General features: G+C 40.8%; 1 protein-coding gene across 7 annotated transcripts; it reads left to right on the top strand.

Annotated features, from left to right (window-relative positions):
- Positions 1-2,634: 2,634 nt before the first annotated feature.
- On the top strand, positions 2,635-23,412 carry FAM174A (family with sequence similarity 174 member A; the record flags this gene model as incomplete). 7 transcript variants are annotated; one of them, XR_014592555.1, is made up of 5 exons in its annotated part: positions 2,635-2,936; positions 7,567-7,701; positions 7,806-7,918; positions 9,337-9,420; positions 23,200-23,412. XR_014592555.1 is itself a non-coding variant. In XM_083884328.1 (3 exons), 3 exons carry the CDS (start codon positions 2,635-2,637, stop codon positions 9,356-9,358), a joined length of 459 nt encoding a protein of 152 aa, XP_083740454.1. In that variant the 3' UTR covers positions 9,359-10,744. The 7 variants fall into 7 exon arrangements, 1 of the variants encoding a protein (XP_083740454.1); XR_014592558.1 differs by lacking the exon at positions 23,200-23,412 and adding an exon at positions 15,919-17,053; XR_014592556.1 differs by lacking the exon at positions 7,806-7,918 and having other exon boundaries at positions 23,200-23,396.
- Positions 23,413-23,819: the final 407 nt, after the last annotated feature.

Raw genomic sequence — 23,819 nt, 5'->3', positions numbered from 1 at the left:
ACTCAAGAAAGCTTCATTATTTTTAATGGATAATTTAAGCATTTCAGGGTCTTTCGCGAGCACTCAAATTCTTTCACCATATAGGTGTAAGACAAGAAAGTTCCATATTCCTTTTGTAAGTGAAAAAGGTTCTACACTTTAACTCAGAATGGGGAAATATAACCCTAAGGTGCATCTTTCAAAAGCTGTTTACAATAATGATCACAGAACATGACAATTTTTAAAAATTCTATTTCCTGTCTTTGTCTCCAACCAATAAATTAGATAACAACTACTAACAGTCAGGTACTCTAAAAAAATCTGAAACTGATGGGCAGTTTCCACACACAGATTTGAAGTCACACTTCATGAAAGAATTATATTATAGCTCTTTTGAAGTTTGTGAAGAAATTTTTGCATGCATACTTGAAGTTTATTTATACCTGACTTGAATATTGAACAAATGTATGCATTTCAATGATTACTCTCCCCCCCACAACCAAAGAAATAAACAAATATTCAAGGACTTCAATAATTCTTTTTGTTTCAAAATAAAGAACACAAATTGCTCTAATTTTTTGGTTTATATCTGAAAACTCAAAGACTATCTAAATCCGCTGATTATTAAGAGCACTAGTTTCTGATTTAGGAAAAAAAAAACCCTTCAAGAAACAACTTTCCCCACACAGCACTGGAACCCTTGGTTTTAAGGACAGTAGTTTTGCCAAGAGGGCATTTTAAAATACTAATATTGTCATGCCATAGTTTTTACTGACCAAGGCAATCCTCTTCTTCTCCCCTAATGCTTTGTTTACCACACCGTATGTCATCCTATCACCCTAACTGAGCAACCCAGCACAGTTAGCCTTTACACAGTCCATGCATCAAGGACATTTCTGTAGGACAATTTAACACCAGCGACTGTCTTTCTAAGAAATATTCTTCCTTGACTTTTCATCTGCCATATGTCCCTGTGCTGTACATAAGTTGCTTGGACTTGTCAAGAGAAAAGATATCTCAAGGGAATTCATAGGATGGAAGCAGGTTGATACATACTGGCAGTGGGAGGACCTGAATCAGTCAAGCTCATTCAAAGTCATAAACCTCGTAAAAAGCTATCATGGAAACTTATTCACGTGCTCCATCCCTCCAGTATCTTCAGCAAAATCTGTTGTTCATATCATCTGAAACATTATTCCCATTAAAAGGCCTACATTTTTTCAACGGGGAGACAGGTGATTGTTTAATGGCTCACATGCTTCTTAAATCTGTTTAACACTTTCCGAATTCAGACTAATTGTGTGACACAAGACCCTGAATCTGTTTTCTCAGTTAATGAACCACTAAACTTTTAACTTGTTGATAAGTTAACTAATGACTATTTTTACATTATCTATATGTGTTTTTATATGACCCAATATATTTGATACACTGCTAAGTTTAAGGCCTCCAGGATAATGAGTCTGCTTCTCAACAAAATTTGGTTGTTGCCCATGTTACTTCAACTGCAGAAACACATCTCCAAGTACAAGGCTTCTTTACTACTCTGGCATTTTATTCATTCCCTTCAACAAGTGACAAATGTCGAAGAGCTCACCACCAATGTGGATTTCTCATTTTGTAGGCACACTATACCCGTGAAATATTTGCTGTAGTATACAGTAAGAAAACAAACAGGCAAAGAAAACTCTTATAATGGATTCTAACAACTGAAGGATTATCCTATCAGGACAGCATTTAGTTGAGGAATTATGCAGCACAGGAGCAATAAAATTTATGGCAGAGTCACTGCGGCATCACCCTCAGTCAGGGCCCTGCCTTCACTGGCTGTGCAATACACTGACTGCTCCATTACCTTCGGCTGTGTCTGTCTAGACACAACCCTTTTCTGCTCCTTCCATCACTGGACCGCAGCTGAAGCAAAACTTAAAGAGTTTTCAGGACCTACCACTTTCCAAACCATCCTTTTGCTTACTGCTGAGGAATACATTCACTGCAGGGATCTCGGCAGCACGGGAGGATCACTCGGGCTATTTCTGTGGTGCTGCACCGCCAATAAACGAGACATCTGGGCCTGCTGTGGGAAACCCGGTGTGACCGTGTCACCTGGGGTGTGTGGCGAGATAAGCGGGGACACACCGTGTCACTGGAGCTGACACTTGGGTGTCACTGGAGCTGACACTTGGGTGTCACTGGAGCTGACACTTGGGTGTCAGCAGAGACAGCTCTGGCGATGGGAACCGGGAGTCTCATCAATGGTCACACTGGAAGGCTTTCTTAACACTTCTGCTCTCACTAAAGTCAGTTATAAAAACGAGGCTAAAAATAGAGGACTTGTCAAAAAAAGCTACCCCGCCTTAAATCTGTTCCATCCGAAGCAGCTCCTCACCCGCTCCCAGGCACTCACAGAGCGCGGGCGGTGCCCGGGAACGCCAGGGGGGAACGCGAGGGGGGAACGCGAGGGGGGGAACGCCAGGGGGGGAACGCGAGGGGGGGAACGCCAGGGGGGAACGCCAGGGGGGAACGCCAGGGGGGAACGCCAGGGGGGAATGCCACGGATGGACACCGGGGAGCGCGGGGCTTCCGCTTCCGGCGGCCGCACTGACGGCGGCGCCGGCCGCGCTGCGCGCCCGAGCGGGGCGGGAGCCCGGGGAGATGGGCCCGCCGGCGCTGCCGCGGCTCCCGCTGGGGCCGCTGCTGCTATTGCTGGTGCTGCTGGAGGCCGCCCGCTGCGGGGAGGCTGCGGCCCCGCGGCCCCGGGACGCCGCCACGGCTTCCCCGCGCCCCACGGAGGCGGCGGGCGGGGCCGCCACGCGGAGCAGCAGCAGCAGCAGCAGCCGCCTGGCCGAGGTGTCGGCGCCGCCCGAGCAGGGCCAGCCCATGACCCAGCGCGCCCTCTCCGTGCTGGTCCTGGCCAGCGCCGCCCTCATCGTCTACTTCGTGATCCGGACCGTGCGGTGAGGGCGGGGAGCGGGCCTGGGCGGGGCCGGGAGCGGGTGGGGCCCGCGGGCGCTGAGGGGCGGCGAGCAGCGCCCCGGGAACCTTCCGCTGCCTCCGCCCCGGGGAGGGCGGGGACCGGCCCGGTCCGCTCCGCTCACGGCACCCGGAGTGCAGAGTCAGCCGGGCTGGGCCTCTCCCGGCTCACTCCTGTGCTTTCCCGGTGCTCTTGTCGCTGCTGGCGCCTGCCAGCCCTCCTAAGTTTATTTTGCATGTTCTTAGAGTGATTTTTGACCAGTTTGCAAACTTCTTTATCGTTGAACTACCAACGTTGTCCTTCTCCCCGACTTTGTTAGGAAACATCTTTTTTTTTAATGGTTTTTACTGTAAAATTAACCTATTCTGTGTCTTTTTAAGGAAAGGGCCGTTGTAAAGCTTGCTACTACTTAGCTGCCTTTATGTTTCTCATAGAAGCTGTTCTCTACATAACTCGATGTGCTTTTTGGAGTTAAGTACAGTGTTTGTATTCCTTTTTTTTTTTTTTTTTTTGTCCTGATAGTTTTACTTCACTTTCATGTTTTAGTAACTTGAATTCTTCAGAGCAAGGCCCAAATGTATGATTATGCATAAGGCACATCAGTTATGGAGAAAGTTCTCTATGTACTTTTCATTACATTTAGATAGACCCGTTGTGTCTAGTGTCTGCATCATTTTGTTTAGAAGAGCAGTTAAAAGACTGTTTTGTGTATGTCATGTACTAAGATACACAGTCCAAATAAATGAGGATGTTTTGATTGTTCCATACATCTTGCAGATCACTCTTGAGAAGCCTTGAGGGCACTTCTCAATGTTAGTGTGTCTTGTAACATCAGCTTGTTGGATTTGGAGATGTGAGTAGTACCGTGGAAAGGCCAAATCAATAACTAAATAAGTAAAAGTCTGTCATTGCAGGAACTGGAGAGGAAAATTATCATCTATTGCCATTATTTTCTGGATGCGTGGTAATTACTTGATATTCTGGTTTTGGCATTAGGATGCTGTTCTGCATTTGCAACTGGAGTGCTGTCTTCTAGGTGCTACTGTAAACTGGAAGCTTAACACCTCACATAATTCTGTAACTCTTCTGCATCTTGCTTCTGAAATTTGGAATAGGTAAAGTGTATGCTTTTGAATTCAAACTTGTAGATGAATTATTTTTGCAGTGGTTATATAAGAAATAAAAGGATTAAGTGCAAACGACCCATTTTTTGATAGGTTTCCTTGGCATGAAGACATATCTTGTTATAAGACATAAAAACTTCTTGCAAACTTTTTACCAGGTTGCCTGCCCAGTGGATGAAGGGAAGAAAGCGAGTGTAGTGTTTCTGGATTTTAGTGAGGCTTTTGATGCTGTTGCTCGCAGTACCATTCTGGACAAGCTCTCCAGCTGTGGGGTGAGCAGATCTGTGGTACACTGGTAGAAGAGAAAGCTGAATGATAGGGCTCCTGGGATTGTAGTAAGGAGGGGAGCACGGCCAGTTACCAGTGCTGCTCCTCAGGTCTCAGTTCCAGGGCCAGCTCTGCTCGATGCTCATATCTGGAGACAGGAGTTGCATGTGCCATTAACAGCTTTGCTGATGACACCAAACTGGGAGGTGCAGTTGGCTGTCTCAGGGTCCAAGAGGCCTTGCAGAGGGATTTAGATAATTGGAGCATTGGGCCATCACCGGGGCTGGACATTTAACAGGAACCGGTGCTGGGCTCTGCAGCTGGGACTGGGTAACACTGGACACTACCCGGGAGAGAAGTGACTGCAAAGCAGCCATGCAGAGAGGGATCTCAGGGTCCTTGTTGACAGCAAGCTCAGTATGAGCCAACGTGCCCTGACGGGCAAGAGGGCAAACTTCCCCCCTGGGTGCATCTCACACAGCACAGCCAGACAGTCAAGAGAGGGACTGTCCAACTGTATTCAGCATTGTCATGGCTTTCATGTGAGTAACTGTGTGCAGTAAGAAGCATACTAAGGCACTTGAATACAACCAGACTAGGGCAGCCAGGCTGGAATGCCTGTCCTCTGAGGAGCAGCTGAGGACTCTGGGTTTGTCTACTTTGGAGAAGACAAAGCCTGAGGGGGCCTCATTGCTCCCAGCGGGTCCCTGAAGAAGATGCTTATCCCTTCTTGCTGAGATCCAGCTATAGGATGCATGGGAATGATTCCAAGTTGTACCAAGAGAGGAATAAACTGGACATTAGGAAACATTTATTTTTACTGGTAGGGTGGCCAGTGACTGGAAAAGGCTTCTTAGAACAGGGCTCAGTGTTTAAAAGGCATTTGGACAATACCTGTGATACCATGCTTTAAATTTTGGATTGATCAGGCAGTTGACTTGATAGTAGTTGTGGGTCCCTTCTAACTGAGCAGTGTCAGTCACAGAGTAACAGATTTTAAATTATTTTTAATGCTTGGGACACTGCTTTAGAGTCATGGCTATGATCATGCGTGCAGGTTGCATAAGCATCCCCAGTATTTCTGTAGCTGTAGTTTTTTAACTACTTATATTGAGAAGGATTTGAGAACAAGTCATTAGTGTATCCTTTCTCAACAGGATTTGCTTGAATCTAAAATCTGTGCCAGCTTTGTGATAAGTTTTTTTTTGCATTATCTACAGTCTAGATGCTTGCTATGACTGTCTTAGGTTACTCTCAAATCACAGTAGCTACTCACTTTGTATTTTAATCCATTAAAGGAAAAAGGTAAAATGTGAACTGAGATTGACAGAAATGTTGACTGTATGAGTAGCATGTACTGCCTCCTCTTAATTTCATATTTTTGTTGTGTTTAAAATAGTTTCTTATTAGCTAGGATATCCACAATGCTTGTCCTAGTCCCAGTTGCTTAGCTTCTACTTTAGTGAAAACCAAAACCAACCTTATTTTTCATCACACTGTCTTTCTAAAAGTTTTAGAATGTTTTTCTACGTGGTGCTTTGAAGTGTACAGCTTCTTTCTATGTTGAGGAGTAAAGAACAGGCGAAGTAGATGAAGAACATGGAAGGGACTTTGTCTTGAACTAAAAGGTGAAATTTTTGGGTCTGGTACTAGTCTTAGCTTTAAATGTAAAAGCTGGGTAGTTTGTTGTGGGCTAAAGCACTTAAATGCCTGGGGTAACAGTTGCTGCATTTTCACATCATAATTGAGAGTGAAGGAAATGTTGATTATTTCTTGTAACATTAAAAATTGGAGAACTTTGAAGAAGGGTATGTACTTTATCTCTTTCCCATTCTTACAAGGTTATATTTGCTTCTCAGTTTCAAAAGGAGATATACTTTGGAGTATAGTGAAAAGATAAACCAAGATTGAATGCTGTAGTGTCTTCTTTCAAGAAGGGTATTTAAACAAGTTGTATAAGTACACTAGAGTTTCAGGACAGGATTTGAAGCTGAGAATCTCAGTATTGTATTTGATATCTCTTACAAGATAGTTAAAATGGTGCCTAAATGTGTGACAGAGTGTCGCTATGCACAGTATACAGTAGTATAATGTATTAGACATAATAGGATAGCAATACTATATCACAATATATTATTTTTTTTAATTAGCTCAGAAATATTCTGTGTTGAAGTTCCTGAATGTTGTAAACATGTTTTGTAGGCACCTAACTTGGGGTTGTAAATTTTGGAGTTTCTAAATGAAAGACCTGTTACCACCTTTGTGTTTAGCACTAAGTACCTAGACACAAATTATTTCTTCTTTTTTTTTTTTTTTTTTTTTTTTTTTTTTTTTTTTTTTTTTTTTTTTTAAGTCCTATAGCTTTCATGTAGTTGTTTGCCATTTACTGAAAGTAGCTCTGTCTGCATTCTGTATGCCTTTGCGTAGTGTCTGGTGCGTGGCTACTGGTCTGAGTTCTGGAACTTGGGAAAGGCTCGTTCCATGGGTTAACGAGTAGTTCTGGAACGGCAAAGGGAATGGTCTGGGTGGTGCACATGGGACCCAGGCCCATGCAGCAAATCTGTGGAGAGTGAGAAAAGCAGATGCAGACAGTCTGCTTGTCTGTGATAAGCGCTGTGCCTTAATCCTGAAACATGAGTCACTGCCTCTTCCTTCCGTGCTTTGTGAAGCATACAAAACATTGATTCTGCAAGATCTGTCTTATTCTAATTATGGATGATTTTTTTAAACTTGATATCTATAAAAGACTTCACAAACAATAATAAAAATTTCTAGTGTCAGCCATGACTTGCATTAGAAGGTATAGCTTTGCTATGGCTTTGTTTGGTTTCTGCCTGGTTTTGTCTGCTTTCTTTACAGATGCATAAGACACAGAGAGCATATGTAGCAAGACAATTTTTTTCTCAGTAGAAGTATGTTAGAAGTATGCTTTTGCATATATTTTTATGTGGCTCTTATATTTAGATGCTAAGCGCCATTTTGTATTCACTACATTAATCTTGTACAAAACTACAGATGACACTCTTATTGGCTGTAATCATTTCATGTAAACTGTTGACGTTTAGAATTGTCTGACCTCTGAATTTCATAGAGCTAAGTGTATACGCTTATCGTAAATTGTACAAAACTTACACTAAGTGTCAATGTAGCAGTATTTTACATTATTGGATCAGAAAGTAGCAACAGATTTACATTACTTGAATGTTTTAAAATACTTTTCAGGCTCAGAAGGCAAAACAGAAAAACCCGAAGATACGGAGTTTTGGATACAAACATAGAAAACATGGAGTTGACCCCATTAGAACAAGATGATGATGATGATGATACAACACTATTTGATGCCAGCCATCCTCGAAGGTTTGTATTTAGAACCTGAATGTACTTCTAGTAGTAGAAGTGAAGGAGTGTGGGTGATAAGCAGTTTCTCTTAGAAAGCTCACTACTGTGTTTCATATGCATAGTTGGAGAAGGGATGTCAAGATCTCTTGAATTTTAAATGGGCAAGAATTTAGTGGGCAAGAAGATAAACACCATTTGTCTTCAACATGTGAGTTCCAGAGAAATGGAGAGGAAGGTAGGATATTTTTGTTACAAATACAGTGTCATTGAAGCTAATGTTAAGTCAACAACCAGCTTTTACCTTTCTCTTCTCTTTTTTTTTTCCCTAATTTGAAGGCTCCTTAGTTTTTCCTGTGTATTCTCACCTATGAGTTCTGCTTCAAGCAGCTTTGCTTTATTCTGCTTTCTTACTGCTAAAGTAGTCAGCAGTTAGTTGATGATGGTCCTGGACCAGGTTTTACATTTGGTACTGCTACACTGAAAGATTCATGTTCTTAAGCTACTCCCTGAAACTCGGTAGATACAGGAACATTTTATTTCCTTATCGTGTTTAACTTTTGTTCTGTTTCCTTAGTGTCCTTAAACATGATCAATTAAAACTTTAATTCATGCAATTCATACTTAATTTTTTTCCTTTTAGAGTAATGCCATCACATTGCAGATACAAAGATACAGTTAAAGAATTGATGAGATTATCATAGTCATAGTTCATAGTAAAAGCTACTTGACTACTGTCAAGTATCAGAAGAGATCAGAGGAGTTCTTCTAGTCACAGCAAGTACTGGATTCACACTGTTTAATGTGAAATCGGATTCAAATCTCAAGCAAAACAGTTTCATAAATGCAATACATGATGTCTCAAATGAATTAAAAGTATTAGAGTAGTAAGTCAGGTGTTCTACCATTTATCAGGAGGAACTTTGGATGCAGTTCTGAAACTTGAAGAGAAAAGTTCAGTCTGCTTTAACTTTGTCTCCTTAATAGGCATCTTTCTGATTTAATTTTTTTTTTTTGTAAGTCAAAGTCTCTCTTGATTTTTTTTCTCTCCCATACTCTAGATTAAAGTAGCTAGAGTAATTTCACTTAGCATTCCTCTGTATTTTAGAATTATGTGACCTTTACCATTACCCTTGCAATACAACTTTACATACATGCTAACTGAGGAGCAGTATACTAATGCCACATCTTTGTTTTTCAAAATTACATCACACTAGTAGTTTACAATTCTCATTGAATGGCTTCAGACAGAAACTGCCTGCTCAGTGCTGCAAGGAACAAGGAAAAGAATTTATTAAATCTTTTTTTATAATATTCAATGACTGGAATGATACCAAGACTTGCCAAAGTTTCAGTAGGAACTCAGGAGCCTTGAAAGTTCAAAAATATATTCATCACGATAAATTCCTTTTTATTTTTGTAAATGAGTTGTGTCTCTGTTTGGAGAGGTTAAATGAATGCAGGTTTATGGTACTTTGCATCACAGTTATATGGTAACTATGAGTTTTTCTCATAGTTAAATTTAATAATAAATGTCAAATTTAATAATGTCATGTCTCTCTGGTTTCTTTCATAATGTGTGATGTTTAAAATGTAGGCTATATTTGTCTTGAAACAGGGCATTTCAGATTAATGCGTCTGTTTCTTCTGTTGTAGAGAAGTACGTGCCTTTCAATGAAAGAACTTAATCTTAGAACCAGAGAAGGAGACTGCTTCATGGGAGAAATAAGAAGCAAGAGGGTATGCAAGTGGGTGGGGGGAACTAATTTAATTTGTATATTTTATGGCATCCTTAATATCTTGCAATAAGTAATGTATCAATTTGTTGTACCTTTTTGTATATAGAGATTCACAATGTATAGCCTATGGGGAGAGAGTACTAACTGCACTACGACAAAAACCTATTTGGAAGAGAGAATTACTTGTAAAACAGGGTAATTTTTCCTTGTTACAAATCTTGTATGCCATTAAGTATGGTATACACTTTTTTTCTACAATAACCTGGAATGTTAATTTTTTCTTCTGATATTAAATTGTAAGTAAATATAGCCACTGTGGACTTCTCAGAATTGTTAGAGGTGATTTAATTGAGGAGGTGATTTATTGTTTACCTATAAAAAGCCACACTACTGCCTTCTGTGTTGATAATTTAAAAAATTGAATTAACATGTTTTGTGTAAACTTCAGTGAAAAAATAAAATGTGTTTACAGTGTTCCTAGCATTTAGTGTGATACTCCAACACTATACATTTTAAGGATACTTGGGATATTAACATAATGATGTAAAACATGGTATTGCAACATCATCATGCTGTTGAGGCTCCTGACTGCAACTCTTGAGTTAATTTTTTTGTGAGATCTATCTTCAATTTGTGTAGACAGATGTGGCTCAAGGATTTTAGGGTGTTGATGGTGTAGTCCATGTGATGTCAGTTTTCAAACCTGTAATGAAGCAGAGATAAGCCTTTGGGAAAATTCTAAATATTCTTTAGCTCTAAAATGAAACATTGACATCAGAACCACTGTTACTGAAATGTGTGGTAATACTCACATGAATGTAGTTGACATAGAGCAGTTATGTTCAGTTTTTGGCTAGTGCCATAAAAATTATTAGAACAGTCTTTAAGACCTGGAGGATACACTTTTTTTAATGTGTTTCAGTTTCAGCTGTAATCCTGAAAAATGTTCAAATTCTAGTTTAGTATTAATGTGTGATTTTTTTGCTAATTCCGTATATGCCTATAGATCAAGGCATAAGCTTGCTACAGCAGTATTGGTGGCAGTGACTGTGTATCCTCAAAGTGGTTAAGTTATGGGCTACAGAGAAAGAGGAATAGTTTTTCCGGATTCTTCACCCTCTTGGTGTTTGAACAAAATTGTGATCCTTTCCATTGAGGTCATTTCTGCATAGGGTGGGGAGGAAGTCTGGTGTAGATTTTCTTTACCAGCTGATTTGTTGTACTGAAACCTTCTTACTTGCTCTAGTAACAGCTCAGATGAGGTCAAATCAGCCTCCCAAGGTAATTTTCACCTACAGCTGCCCATGTACCACACACAGCTGGGAATTAATTGTATTTACAATAAATGAAAATCCTTATTTTGCTTCCTGTTGTAGCTAATTTTTTTGCTTATTTTTAAAGATAAAACTGAAGTGAAAACACAGCACTAATCTTTGGAGCTGCTTTGTTGAGTAATCTGGAGACATAGTAAAGAACAGCTGGGTTGTAGACTGTAGGTGAGAGAGCAGTACACGATAGAAGGCAAAATATGCTGTTTCCATATATAAAGGGAACCATCAGTGTTAAACTAAGCATAATTGAAATCTTTCAGAAGTATAGACTGTCTTCCTGACATCCTAGAATTCAAACCTGTAGAATCTTTCTCTGGGTTTGAGCCACCCTGCAGGGGTGTTGTGCTTGTTATGCACAGGTATTTGAACTATTTAGGCAAGTTAAAATCGCTGGAAATACAATTAATCTTTAAGCTTTTGTATGTGGTGCAGATAAACCTTGACGTTTTCCTGCAGAAAAAACAAAAATTGAACAGGTTATTTATGTTTCCAAGCAAATTACCAAAATACGATTAAAAAAAAACCCCACAAATTTTCTCAAAAATTTTATATAAGTTTCTTTCATCCATGCCTCCAAAATTATGAGGCTCTATCTACAGGAAAAGAATCTGTAAAACAACCGTACAATTGGTAATAAGTTTGAACAGTTTTGATTTCTGATCTGTCAGATACCATGTGGTTAATGGAACAAGCTTCCTTGGCCTTATTCAGCCTGTATCTAATTTCAGTAGCTGGATTGGTTCTCATTGCATTTGCAGACACAAAACTAGCCAAAAAATAATCATGGTTTTGTATATCTTTGTCTTAACAGTTGGAAATTGCAGCTGTGAGTTATGTACAGCCCCTCTTCATAGATGCAATACCATTAATACCATTTCCAACTACGTGTGAAAAGCTGTTTTTAGAGCTGTTTATAAAATACTTTCAAAAATTTGGGAAAGAGTATGCCACCACAGAGGCCAGTAACTGACCTGTGCATAAACAGAACTGCAGCTTATATCAAGCTTATTTATCACTTTAAAATTTCATTAAAAAAAACAAGATTAAAAAGTTGAAGACAAATAATTATGAAATGTATAACTGAGTAGCTATGTATGGAAAATTTTATCCCCATTTGAACTTAAATATTAATAGGCCAGTAAAGAATGTGAGTTGGTCTGCTGATGTAAAGGTCCTTGAAGATAGGAGATAGCCCAAGTTTAGTGAGAATAAACTGGGAGAGAGGCTAGATTTCTTCTGTAACTTGAATTTCTGAAGACAGAAAATGGAATGTGGAGAAAAATCTTGAAAAATTAAAAAAAAAAGGTTTAAAGATACTTTTACAATTTTTACAGCATCAAAGCTATCACAGCATATCTATTACTGTTTGTTAGGGCTTTGTGATGTTTTTCCTTCACTAGTGTAATCTCAGGCACAGCTTGTACAAGAATATGTAGTTCCTGATCAAGTCTGAATGCATTAATTCAGTGCATTGATAACAGAGCAAGCACCCTGTGATACCATGAATGGGTGCGAGCACAAGAAATCCATGGGACTGAAGAGGCAGAAAGCATTTTGATTTTTTGTGTTGACCAGTAAGAGCCAGGAACAACCTTTTGATATATAAAACAACTGAAAAAAGACCCAGTATGAGTGGACTGCTTTGCCGTTTTGGAATAGACTTCTGTTTGCTACAGGTATCTTGTTTTGTGGTACTGTTGATGATGGTGTGTAGCACCACGTAGCTGGGACAGCTGCCGGCAGGGAAACAAACAAAACAAGTCTCTGTTTTGTTAAGCACAAGAGTCCATTTTATTTCCCCCCTCCCTGAGCCGGGGAGGGAGGAGAGGGCGAAGAGAGAGAGAGAGCTGCAGGGGCCCGCAGGGGCAAGGTGGTGGGGTTTTAGCAGGTATTCCAGGCAAGGAGGCTAGGGTTTGGGTCAAGGGAGGAGATAACATACGGGGAGTAAGATCAGATTCCAGCTTCTTCAAACAGGAGGGTTCCACAACTCCTCCATGTATAAATTGGTTAAAAGGTGTGCTGAATAACTTATAATAAGGGGATTCTTGGGAATATGACTTACTGGTTTACAAAAGTAAATAAACATAATTAAACTGAAATAACAAGCCTTTGATAATAACAAGCCTTTGATCTTCTGACCAGAAGGGGTGCAGTTCTTTGATCTCCTCTTCACGAGGGGCACAGTTCTTAGTGTTTGGTCTCAGCTTCAGTACTGGCATTGTAGGTGTTACTCTGTTGGATTGATGATGATGACTGTGAAGCGAGGAATGGTGAAAGCAGCAGTGGTAGAACTCACAGCACACCCAGTGCCCAGCCCTCTCTGAGGCTGCCCAGCCCTGCCACACCACCTCTGCCACATGGGCCCGTATGGGGACAGCTGCAGGGCACGGCAGGGCTCAGGCTCAGCCTTCTCTCGGGGCTGACTGGCCCCACCTTGCCACCAGTGCCGTGAGGGCCTGGGCGCAGCAGGTACAGGGCAGGTAGGTGGGGGGAAGGGCAGGCACAGGACCAGAAAAGAAGGACTTTGGTGGGAAAGACGAGATTTTAAAAACTACGTGTAAGCGCCATTTTTTAGGAGCACCCAGGACAACGCGGCCACTCTCCCTTCCTGGGCAAGGAGCAGGGGATATGAAAAGATGGGGCAAAGGAGGAGAAAGGATGGCGGGAGGACAGTAGCATATCCGCATCACCTCTGGATGGTCTCCGACCTTGTCCTGCCTTCAGGAAAGGGGGATGGGGTGGCAGATGGGCAGGGTGATGGAGAGACGGTAGCAACTCTGTGCTATTCTGGCAGTTTCCACTCCTTCCTGTGCTCCTAGGAGCAAAGGGTAAGGAAAGATACAGGCAGCTTCACAGCAACTGAAAAATGGGGGTTCACAGGAGGGTGGACCATTGATTTAAGGTGCCAACACTCTGCATGCAAATTGTCCAAATTGTCCATGAGTAGCTTTACCATCCATAATTTGCAGCAAACGTGTCAGAGGGTTGGTAGAAGTCCCCAGCATGGTCCTTTTGCAGACAGAGTAGCTGCTAGTAGTTCTTAAAAACTCCCTCTCATGAAGAATGAAAAAACTTGTGATGGTAGATGCTAGTTTCATATCTCAGTCCCAGTAAGCCAGTTCTCTTACTGGATGTTCCCTCCCCATTTAGCATTTTGCCTCCATGGAAGATGGGGGTCCTGCAAGGTGTAGGAATCTGCAGGTGACTCTGCCCCACCCCGGAGCTGGGGAGGGAGGAGAGGGCGAAGAGAGAGACTGTTACAATGATATTCCAAATAGTTTACTGTTAAATCCCTGCAGAATTGATCCAGTTCTCTGGAGTGGTGTCCTCTGATGAGATTTTTGTGTGATTTTTCCCTGTCCACAGTTATTCATCATTCCCAAATGGCTTGCATTCTAGCTTCCATCTTGACACATTCTTATTTTAAGAGACAATAAAACAAGAAGATTTCTTCTAGGTATTATCAGAATGGATGGATAAGTTTAAGATTTTATTATAAGATACAAAGAAAGTTCTTAAATCATGAAATCTTTTGCGTGCAATTTCCTGCTTTCTTCAGCTGGGAAGATACGAGGTTATGTTTTTGACATAAGCCTTTTCAATGCTTATGGCAGTATGCTTTGCACAAAATGCAAAACAATGTTTTCCTAAATGACGTGGACATGTGAATCAAATGCACATTAAGTAAATTTGCTGTCTCAACTAATCTAGGAAGAGCTGTGGACTCCCTCAAGGGTAGAGAGACCTTACAGAGAGATCTGAATAGACTGTGTAGCAGGATAATCACCAGGTGTATGAAATTTAATAAAGAGAAGTGCTGGCTTCTCCAGCTGGAACGAGATAATACATACAGACTGGAGGACAAGAGGCTGAAGAGCAGCCCTGCAGAAAGATATCTGGGGATTTGAGTTAATGGCAAATTGAATATGAGTCAGCTGCCAGGCAGGCCAACCACCTGTGTCCTGGGATGCATCTGGATGAGGGAGGGACTTGTCCCACTCTGCTCTGTTTTGAGCACCACAATACGAGCAGGACAGGGAATGACTGCTTTGTTCAGCTTGGAGAAGAGAAGGCAGCGGACAAGAAGGGCAGCAGAGTGGGAGATGCCCTTTGACCAATGAAAGGGCAGAAGAGATGAGAATGAGGTTGCATCCAGCAGAATTCAGGTTGGACATACGGCGTAATTGGAGTTAAAAAATTATGCCAGAGTTCCTTTTGATACCTATTTATATCAACCTAGGTAATGGGTGCTTTGTTTATCAGACTTCTTCCCTGAGCTTCACCCTGTTCAATAGAAACAAAGCATCATTCATGTTAGCTTCAGAAATCTCGGTCCATAAAGATGGAGGATGAAACAGTACACATTCTCACCCAAGCATTTCATTGCTTGTGTTTTAAAGAAAAGTCATTATCAGTTCGACAGCTGACTGGATCATGCATTGTATAAAGAAGTACTCATTTTTAAGAAACAAATTCTTTGTTCTTTCCACAGCTTTTTCTTAAAAAAATCCAGCAAAAAGCCTGTAGGTAAGGTAAACAGCATTTATGAGGAATCTTAATGAAACTTCTTCAAGAGATTACATTATTGAAAGGTCTATATGCCACATTTTGAACCTTGGGAGATGTCACAGGGAATATGTTTATGCTGATATTACTCCTTTTACCTGCCTTGGGCATTGTCCAAAAAGAGATGTGTGACTCTGTAGATTTCTATACAGGCCAAATACAGTAATTTTTATTCTGTGCTCTGATAGAATCCAAAGGTCCCTCATCTTTCTAAACAGAAAACACAGTTTTACGAAGATATAAATAAAACCTCCTGAATCAAAGCAGACATATGTACATCAGAATTTTTGGGATGTTTCTAAAAGTTAGTAGTATCCTTCCCAGTAAGAAGATGGTTCAGATAGGTGGTGAAATTTAATTCAAAGTTTAAGAGTCCTTTCTATCAGATCTTTAATTTTGCCTTTCTTGATATGAAATCTAAATCTTGTTTTTAGTAATTTTAAGCCTATTGCACTGAAGTTACAGTGAATGGTAAAAATAGCTTTGTTCTATTGCAGATCTGCCATTTCTTTCAAGATCCTTATATTGCCTCTTCATCTTGTCTAAACAAGACATCCCCAGTTTCTTTTCTCCTGTATTGATTTTGCATTGGTTTTTGGTAGGAGGGAATACTACAGGGGTGGCTTCTGTGAGAGTCTGCTAGAAGCTTCCACCATGTTCAGCAGAGCCAATCTCTGATGTCTACAAAGATAAACATGCTGCTGCTCAAGCCCGGGACAGTGAGAAATGGTGGCAATGCCTCTCTGATAACACGTTTAGGAAGAAAGACAAACAAAAAGTTGTTGCACAGTTTTAATTCCAGCCAGAGGAGAGCAGGATGAGAACATGGGAGAAGAACAACTGTGCAGACTGCAAGGTCAGTGGAGAAGGAGAGGGAGAAGGTGCCCAGGTGCTGGAGTGGAGATTCCTCTGCAGGCTGTGGTGAAGACCATGGCAAAGCAGCTGTGCCCCTGCAGCCCTTGGAGGTCCATGGGGATGGAGAGATCCACCTGCAGCTCATGGAAGAGCTCCCACCCAAGCAGGTGCATGTCTGGGAGGAAGTTGTGATCCTGTGGAAGACCTGTGGGGAGAGGGGCTCTGCTCCTGTGCTGGAGCAGCCTGTCCTTGAGGGGCTGCCCCCATGGAAGAGTGACCCGTGCTGCAGCAGTCTGGGGAGGAGAGCTGCCTCTGGGATGGACTCACATGGCAGCAGTTCACAGGAAGCTGTTGCTGGTGAGATGGAGCCACATCAGAGAAGTTCATGGAGAGCTGTCTCCTGTGGGACAGAGCCCATGGTGCAGCAGGGGAATGACTCCTCTTCCTGAGCATCAGGAGAGGCCACAAGAGATGAACTGACCATAACCCCCATTCCATGGCTCCTTGCACCACTGGGGTAGGATAACTGAGAAGGAGGGAGGGGTGGGAGGAAGGTGGTTTTAAGGGCTTGTTTTACTTCCCATTATCCTGCTTTATTTATTTATTTATTTATTTATTTATTTATTAGTGATGAATTCGCTTCATATCCCTAAGTTGTGCCTGTTTTGCCCGTGATGGTATTTGATGAGGGGTCTCTCCTGGTCCTTATCTCAACCCATGAGTTCTTTGTTATATTTTCTCTCCTCTGTCCAGCTACAGAGGGAAGTTAATGGGTGGCTTTCATTGGTGCCTGGCATCTGACATCTGGCCCAGGTCAATCCATGAGATGCCTTCCAAGATAGTTACAATTTACAGACTTGCTTAGTATGCCTCCAAATCCTGCATGCACTGGGCCTGGAATGGAGCCCTGTGGAACCCCACTAGTGGCAGATCATGAGCCTGATGTCATCCCATTCACTGTCACCCATTGTGCCCTACCCATGAGCCAGTTGCTGTGTTTGTGATGATGTGTTTATTCAGCTGAATTGTGGACATTTTGCCCAGGACACTATGAAAGACAGCACTGATGACTACGGAAATCCAAAAAGATGATTACATCAACTGTCTTCCCTTGATCGATGAGGTGGAGAATCTTGCCATGAATGGGTGTCAGAAGGATTTTCCCCTCTTGAACCCATGCTGGCTTGTGAATGATGACTGTGTTGTCCTTCAGGTATTTTTCAATAACTCACAGAATAATTTTCTCCATAATTTTCCCAGGCACTGAGGCAAGACTGACAGGCGGGTCATTACCAGGGTCATTCCTCTTGCCCTTTTTTGAAAACTGGGATGTTTGCCAGCTTTCAGTCCTGAGACCTTCTATTGATTCTATGTTTCTGTGCTTATGTGGTGATAGAAACATATACAAAGGTTTTGCAGCTGTCATACTTTTGGCCTTGAGTTGTATAAATCATTTCCCTTCCTCCCCTACCCATATAAAAGATAAATCACCACATTTTCAATTTTAGCTCTCTAAATAACTTGAGTTGATTTAGAGCCTTAGAAATTGTAGCAGCTTCAGAACCATTTGATACTAGAAAGTAAATGCAGAAAGTGGGGTTCTAAATTTAATATGGGTAGCTCCACAGCTGCTTTATATCTGCAAGTAGGATGGACGTTCTAGACCTTGTTCAGTCCAAGCTGGACATGACAGCATTCATTTTCCCAGAGGCAATATAAGACCAGGCCTTATTTGCCTGTGCAGCTGTGGTGCTTCTGGTCCATTTTTTTGTTTTCCACTAACATACCATGAAATACCTGAATGCCAGTGTGCAATATGGATTCAACTGAAGTATTTGTAGTCTTTTGGATATAAATAGTAGAGAGTCATTAAGATTTTAATTGATAATCTTGGCAACTCTAGCTGTCTCCAAGAAAAACTCTTAAGTTCACTTGTGTGGTGTAAGTTTCAAGCTAGAGTAGGCTGTATTAAAAACTTGTTAATTATAAAATATGTTGTTTTTTTTAATTTGAATGCAAATTCTGTTGTCCTTGGTGCTGATACATGTCTTCAGTACTTATGAAATTGAAATATTTGCCTCATTTTTTAAATCTAGATGCCCATTTGCATTGCTAGGTACCATAAATCAGAAATAAAATAATTTATAATGTTTCAAATTTTAAATTAAAATAAAAATTTTCATGTTAGATTCAGTTTTGTTTTCTTTCTGAATTCATAAAAGGGCAAAATTATGATCAAAAAAGGCAAGTTGCAAAGTTTTGGGATCATATCTGTGTTTTGTTGCTGTGGTCACTATTTTTCACTTCAACTGGATCTTGAGTGCAAAGTATAGTGAAGTAAAGGTACTCCATACCCCTTATGCCAAGATGTGGGACTTGCCTTGAATATGACATTCCACAGCAAAATCCTGTTTAAACATTTAAGATTGTCTTTTGTTTCTTTTCTTGCAGCAAACACAAGTTCAGTTTTGGGTAGCATATGTGCCATTCTCCAGTGAGCAAAAGCAGGAGAAGACTACTGTGAATATGTTTTATTCAGCAAAGATAAATCTATAGCTTCTTAAAATCTTTCTCTGGTTCAATGGCAAGATGATAATAGTTACATATTTTCAGAATTAATGTGAATATTTTGTTCAGAGGCTACTTAAAGTCTAAGACTGACAATGTACTACAACCTTTTAAGGTAGAAGAAGCATTATGAACTTGTCTGTGCTTCAGAGTGGAGTTGCAACTCTAACAGTGGAAGGGAGACAGCATAGGCTTTGTCCAAGCCCTTGACCAATGACCATTTTGGGTTGTTATATAGACTGACCTATTTTGACCATTGTTGCATCTGTCAGTAATGTCCTTCACACTTTTCAAAACTGATGATACTCAGTCCTAGAAATATTCATGGCAGACTTCTCAGGGACTCTGTGCCCATACACTGAAAGACAACATCCCCTTAAAAATTCTGCAGCAAGTCTTCCAAGTGTGTCTATTTTCTTCCTAGCTAGTAATCAGGAATCTAGTATCCAAGTTGTTATTTAATCTCAGCAAGAAGTCACATGGATGAAGGAGATGTGTTATTAATCTTATTAAACTTAACTAGTATGGCAAATTAATATTTTCTAGTTACTTCCACCATTGTGAAGTTTACAGAATAAACTGACTCCAGCAAGATTTTCACAGGAGTGTTGTTGATTATGGGAAGAAGATGGAAGTTTCCCTTGTCTGTTGCAGAAATACAGAAGGAGGGTCAACACTGTCTCTATTCCCTAAATCTCAGAAGTGATATTCTGTTACCAACAATGGCAAAGCCAGAAGTGTTCATGTGCCTTTCCCCTGGGGATATTCCTGAGTAATTCAGTGATGTATCTTACACAGATACATGGCAGCAGGTATCTTATCATCACTGGCAGAGCATCCATCTACTAACGTTACTAGCCACAGCCAAGTACCCACTTTGTTGGGGCTACTGCCAAGCAGTGGAATCTTCCTTCTGGAATATGCTATCTAACACTTACTACTAGCTCTGGCTAAGATGGCTGGTAGACCAAGCCTGTTTTCCTTTATTTTGACTATCTGCTGTCAGTCAGCTTGGACTTCTCTTCAGCAGCAGCTCCCAAGCTGAACTGTAATCAGCCAGCCACTCTTCCTTATCAGCCAAGTACTGAAGAAACATTTGATTTAGGATTTTGTGGATTTTTCCCCAGAGCCAGTGTAACCCCAAAGTGGGCCCCTCCAGCCCTTCTGTGAAGCTGCTGTGAAGAAGGACTTGGTCAAAGCAGGCAAGCTCTGTGAACTGCTCCTACTAACATAAGAGGGCAGTACTCTTCAGCGTATAAACAACTATCAGCGGAATATGGATGAAGTGCTGCTAATATATTTTGTCACCTTTTATTGTAAATTTAAGTACACTTTTGGCACTTTCAGCAACAAAGTAGTTGCATGTTACAACATACAGGCTTTTTGTCCTAGAAAGGCATTTGTTTTATTTCTGTCTGTGACTTGTAAATGCTGCATTATATGTTGTTCTGCTGTTAGCTTCTCGAGGATGAGAGGCTATGTCCAGGTCACTTAAAGGAATATGAAATGAAATGGACTGCAGTGGAATATGAAGAGGCCTTTGAGCAGCCATGAAAGGAATGGAAAAGTGAATCTTCTTGCATAGGTATCATTCAGAGGTGCCATTAATGACTATATCAACCAAGTGATTGCATTTTGCTCAACTATAAACAGTTCCAGTCTTGCCTTCTTCTTCTTTCCTCCCTCCTCCTTGCTTTCCTTCCAGTTTCAACAAGTGCACCCTTTTCTGTTGTGTAGTAAGCACTGACAGGAAGGCATATCCTTCCTATGAAATGCTCTCCCAAGCACGATCATTATACAGAATCAAAGTGAACCTGCCAGACACCAAACCTAGGCTCTGGGTTTCCCATCCCTCATGTGAACATGGGAATGTCTGGGGGCTTAGTTCATGGTCACCTGGCAGAAATTAAGGACCCACTATGTCCAATAGCATTGATGATTAGAATTGCAGCTGTGTTAGTAGTAGTAAGGTAATGCTGTTGACGATGTTGTAGTTGGTGTCCCATGTTTGGAACAGGTGCCAATATATCACAGGAGACAACTTCTGGAGTTCTGACATGACACACGTCAGTGTTTACAGCCAGTGTCTTAGTGTGAGCAAAACGGTTCTGCTCAGACACTGCTGTCATCTCACTGTTCTTTTGATTGAGACTGCAGGCTCCTGTGTTAGTCACTGGATTTCTCATCTATGGGCTCGCATGGTATGTGCGCTGAATTCTGTGGCACTTACACTAAATATTTCAGGTGGCACCATGGCTCTTTGTTGTAACTACATTAACTGTAGTACTGAACTGCTGTGGAGCTCATCCCTTTGAGGTTAGTGTTGCCTCCTTTGGGACTGGAAGCCTAGAAAATGGGGGCTGCTGAATTGAGTGTATCACCAGCTCCAAAACTTGGCTCAGGAATGCAATCTCTTGAACCCAGAAATTTATGGGTACAGAAGTTGAGGGGGTCAGCCTATATACTGGTAATTTTCTAACAATGGTGGATGTAGGCTCAAAAACTGCCAGTTCAAAACTGCTCAGACAGCAGCTTGGTTTTTTCATTTGTGGGTGGTTTTGTTGTTGTTGTTGTTTTTTCTGACCAAGACTGGCTCTCCCATGCTTTACTAGATGTCTCTTGAAGTTCTGATTGGTAAAAGCTCTTCCTTATCTACCTCCACCTTGTCAATCATGGCAGCATACTGCTTCAGTGACATGTTTCTGGTTATTGAAGGTTAAATGGGAGGCAGACCTTAAACAAGGTAGATGAGAGAGGAGCTGATGGGTTGGGGAGTTGGTAATGAAAAGAGACCTAGAAAAGACTTGCCAAACTTAGAGCAAATATTGTAAATTTTGCCTTAAATCAAGCTTTCTTCATATATTAAATCTTGATTTACTGGTCCCTCTGTGGTTTATTAGTGTAGGTGTGAGTGAAGCTGTATTGGTGTCTTTACATGTGGGAATGTTTGGTGCATACAGTTGAAATGTGTAGCCTAAATAAACCCTTGAAAATTGTATAGGCTGACCTATACACAGTCACTCAGGCATGTGCAGGTCACTGGCTCATGTTTGTGACAGATTACTTTTTATAAGGTGAATGCATCTGTGTTAGCCAGCTCATTTTACAGAGATATCAGCATAGGCAGGTGGCAGATAATAACATTTTCATTTAAAAACTAGATTTGATGTGAAGGACCAATCTAGACATGATGGTTATATCTCATTACAAGGTATTTAATTCTCTCTTAAGGAGCTGTAATTGAGATAGATTCTTCTACATTGTCAACACAGCTTACTTACAAGCTGTGTAAATACTTACCTCCAGAATAGCTGTATTACTCAAAACTTTGCCTTACAATGTTCTTACTGTGCAATAATATTGACACTTATTTAAAATAAAGTTATCAAAGCAGTTATACGTGTGCCTACTTTCCATAGAGGTCAGCTGGATTTAACTTGATATCTAAAGTCTCTGCTTAGTTTGAAGCATTTTAAATTGTAGTAATGGAATTCCAGTTTGTTTGGAAGAATCAGATAACTACGCCGAGCCACTGCAAAGCCATTTCTTGTGGAAAATACCCTGTTCATGTCAAGGAATTATGTACTTAGTAGTACTTACTGAGTGTTGACAGACCATAGAGTTCTGGCTTAATCTGAAGTAGATTCATTTAAATAATCATTTGCAACATATGAAGAACTTGCTAACCACTTTGATTGCATCTGTGTTGCTCCACAGATGTTCAGAAGGCCAGATGCTACAGTGTACAAAAAAGAGGAGCACTTAATCAACTTAAAATTTGCAGTTACATATTTAATGGTAGTACACAGTATCAAAAAATTTAGTTACATGTGTTAAACATTATGCTTTGCTTTATACTGAAGTAAAAATTTAATCAGTTTTTATTAGATAATAATTTTTTTTATATCTTAAAAAAAAAGAATTTGTTTCAAGATTCTTGTTTGATATGAATCTCTGTTTAAGATGGATGGAAATATCTACATGAAATCTTTAATACCTGTTTCCAGTAATCTTCACTGTTGCCATAAGGTGGGTTTTTTGGTCTTTGTGATCAGAAGTTTGGGAGTTTTTCTGCTGGCTTTCATTTACTAAGAGTATCAATGGTCTGGTTTTGCACACTTGCCTTTTTAAGTCTTAAATTTTAAATCTAAACTCTTTCAATAATATATTTGTTCACTTAATGGAGAACGGATGCTTGATAAAGGCAGTATTTCAAACATAAGTTCTCTGACCTTTATTAGGTTCTTTCATGGCTTGTTGTATGTCCTCATTGCCTAAAAACCCGAATAGGTGAATTTACAACAAAAGATCAAATGCTTGAATATGGGAAAGTACAGATTTTCTCAGTAATCTTATTTTAATTCTCTACATACATAATGATACATATTATGTTTTTTATATTATATATTCATATATATATTCATATAATTAGTGACTGTGTCTCCTTTTTCTTTCCACAGGATTTTTCTTGTGTACTGCAGGATGAAGAAAATTAATAAATAAACTTTCATGGTACTGTTTTTCTGACACATTTGTATGATTTAGGTCACATTCTGTGGTAGTGCAGACTGATGGTAAATTGGCACAATCTTCTGAGAGTGTCTCTGCAGGGGAGGCGCTCCACCAGGCACACAGCAACTACACAACGCTCACAATGCCTCAGATAAATAACTAGCGTGGTGGAGAGCAGGAAAGGGTCTTTGTATAGGTTTCCAGTGATGTTTATTCCATCCACACACTGAAAGGGTCCAGGGCCAAACATGAGAGAAAGTGGAGGGTCCAGGGTTAAATACAGGTGCACGGGGTGGAGCCAAACAACAAGAACCAATCAACTGAAGGTGTAGGTGGGAAAAGGGGTTGGAGTGACCAACAGGGAAAAAAACAGGGTAAACTGACAGGGGTACACACCAATGGGAGTACAAGATACAGAGAACTTACTAGAACTTGAACATGTGTGATTTACAGGGGGTGTAATGGCCAATGGGCCAATGAGGAGTAGAATTGGGATGGATTAACATGTTGTCACAACTTCCAGGGAAGAGGAGAAAGGTTTGGGGATATTCTTCAAGGGCATAGCCCC

The sequence above is a fragment of the Zosterops lateralis genome (genome assembly GCF_965231275.1).
Source record: "Zosterops lateralis genome assembly, chromosome: Z".
NCBI classification, from domain to species: domain Eukaryota; kingdom Metazoa; phylum Chordata; class Aves; order Passeriformes; family Zosteropidae; genus Zosterops; species Zosterops lateralis.
The sequence above is the reverse complement of the archived record's forward strand: the minus strand, read 5'-3'. Positions and strand labels throughout refer to the sequence as shown.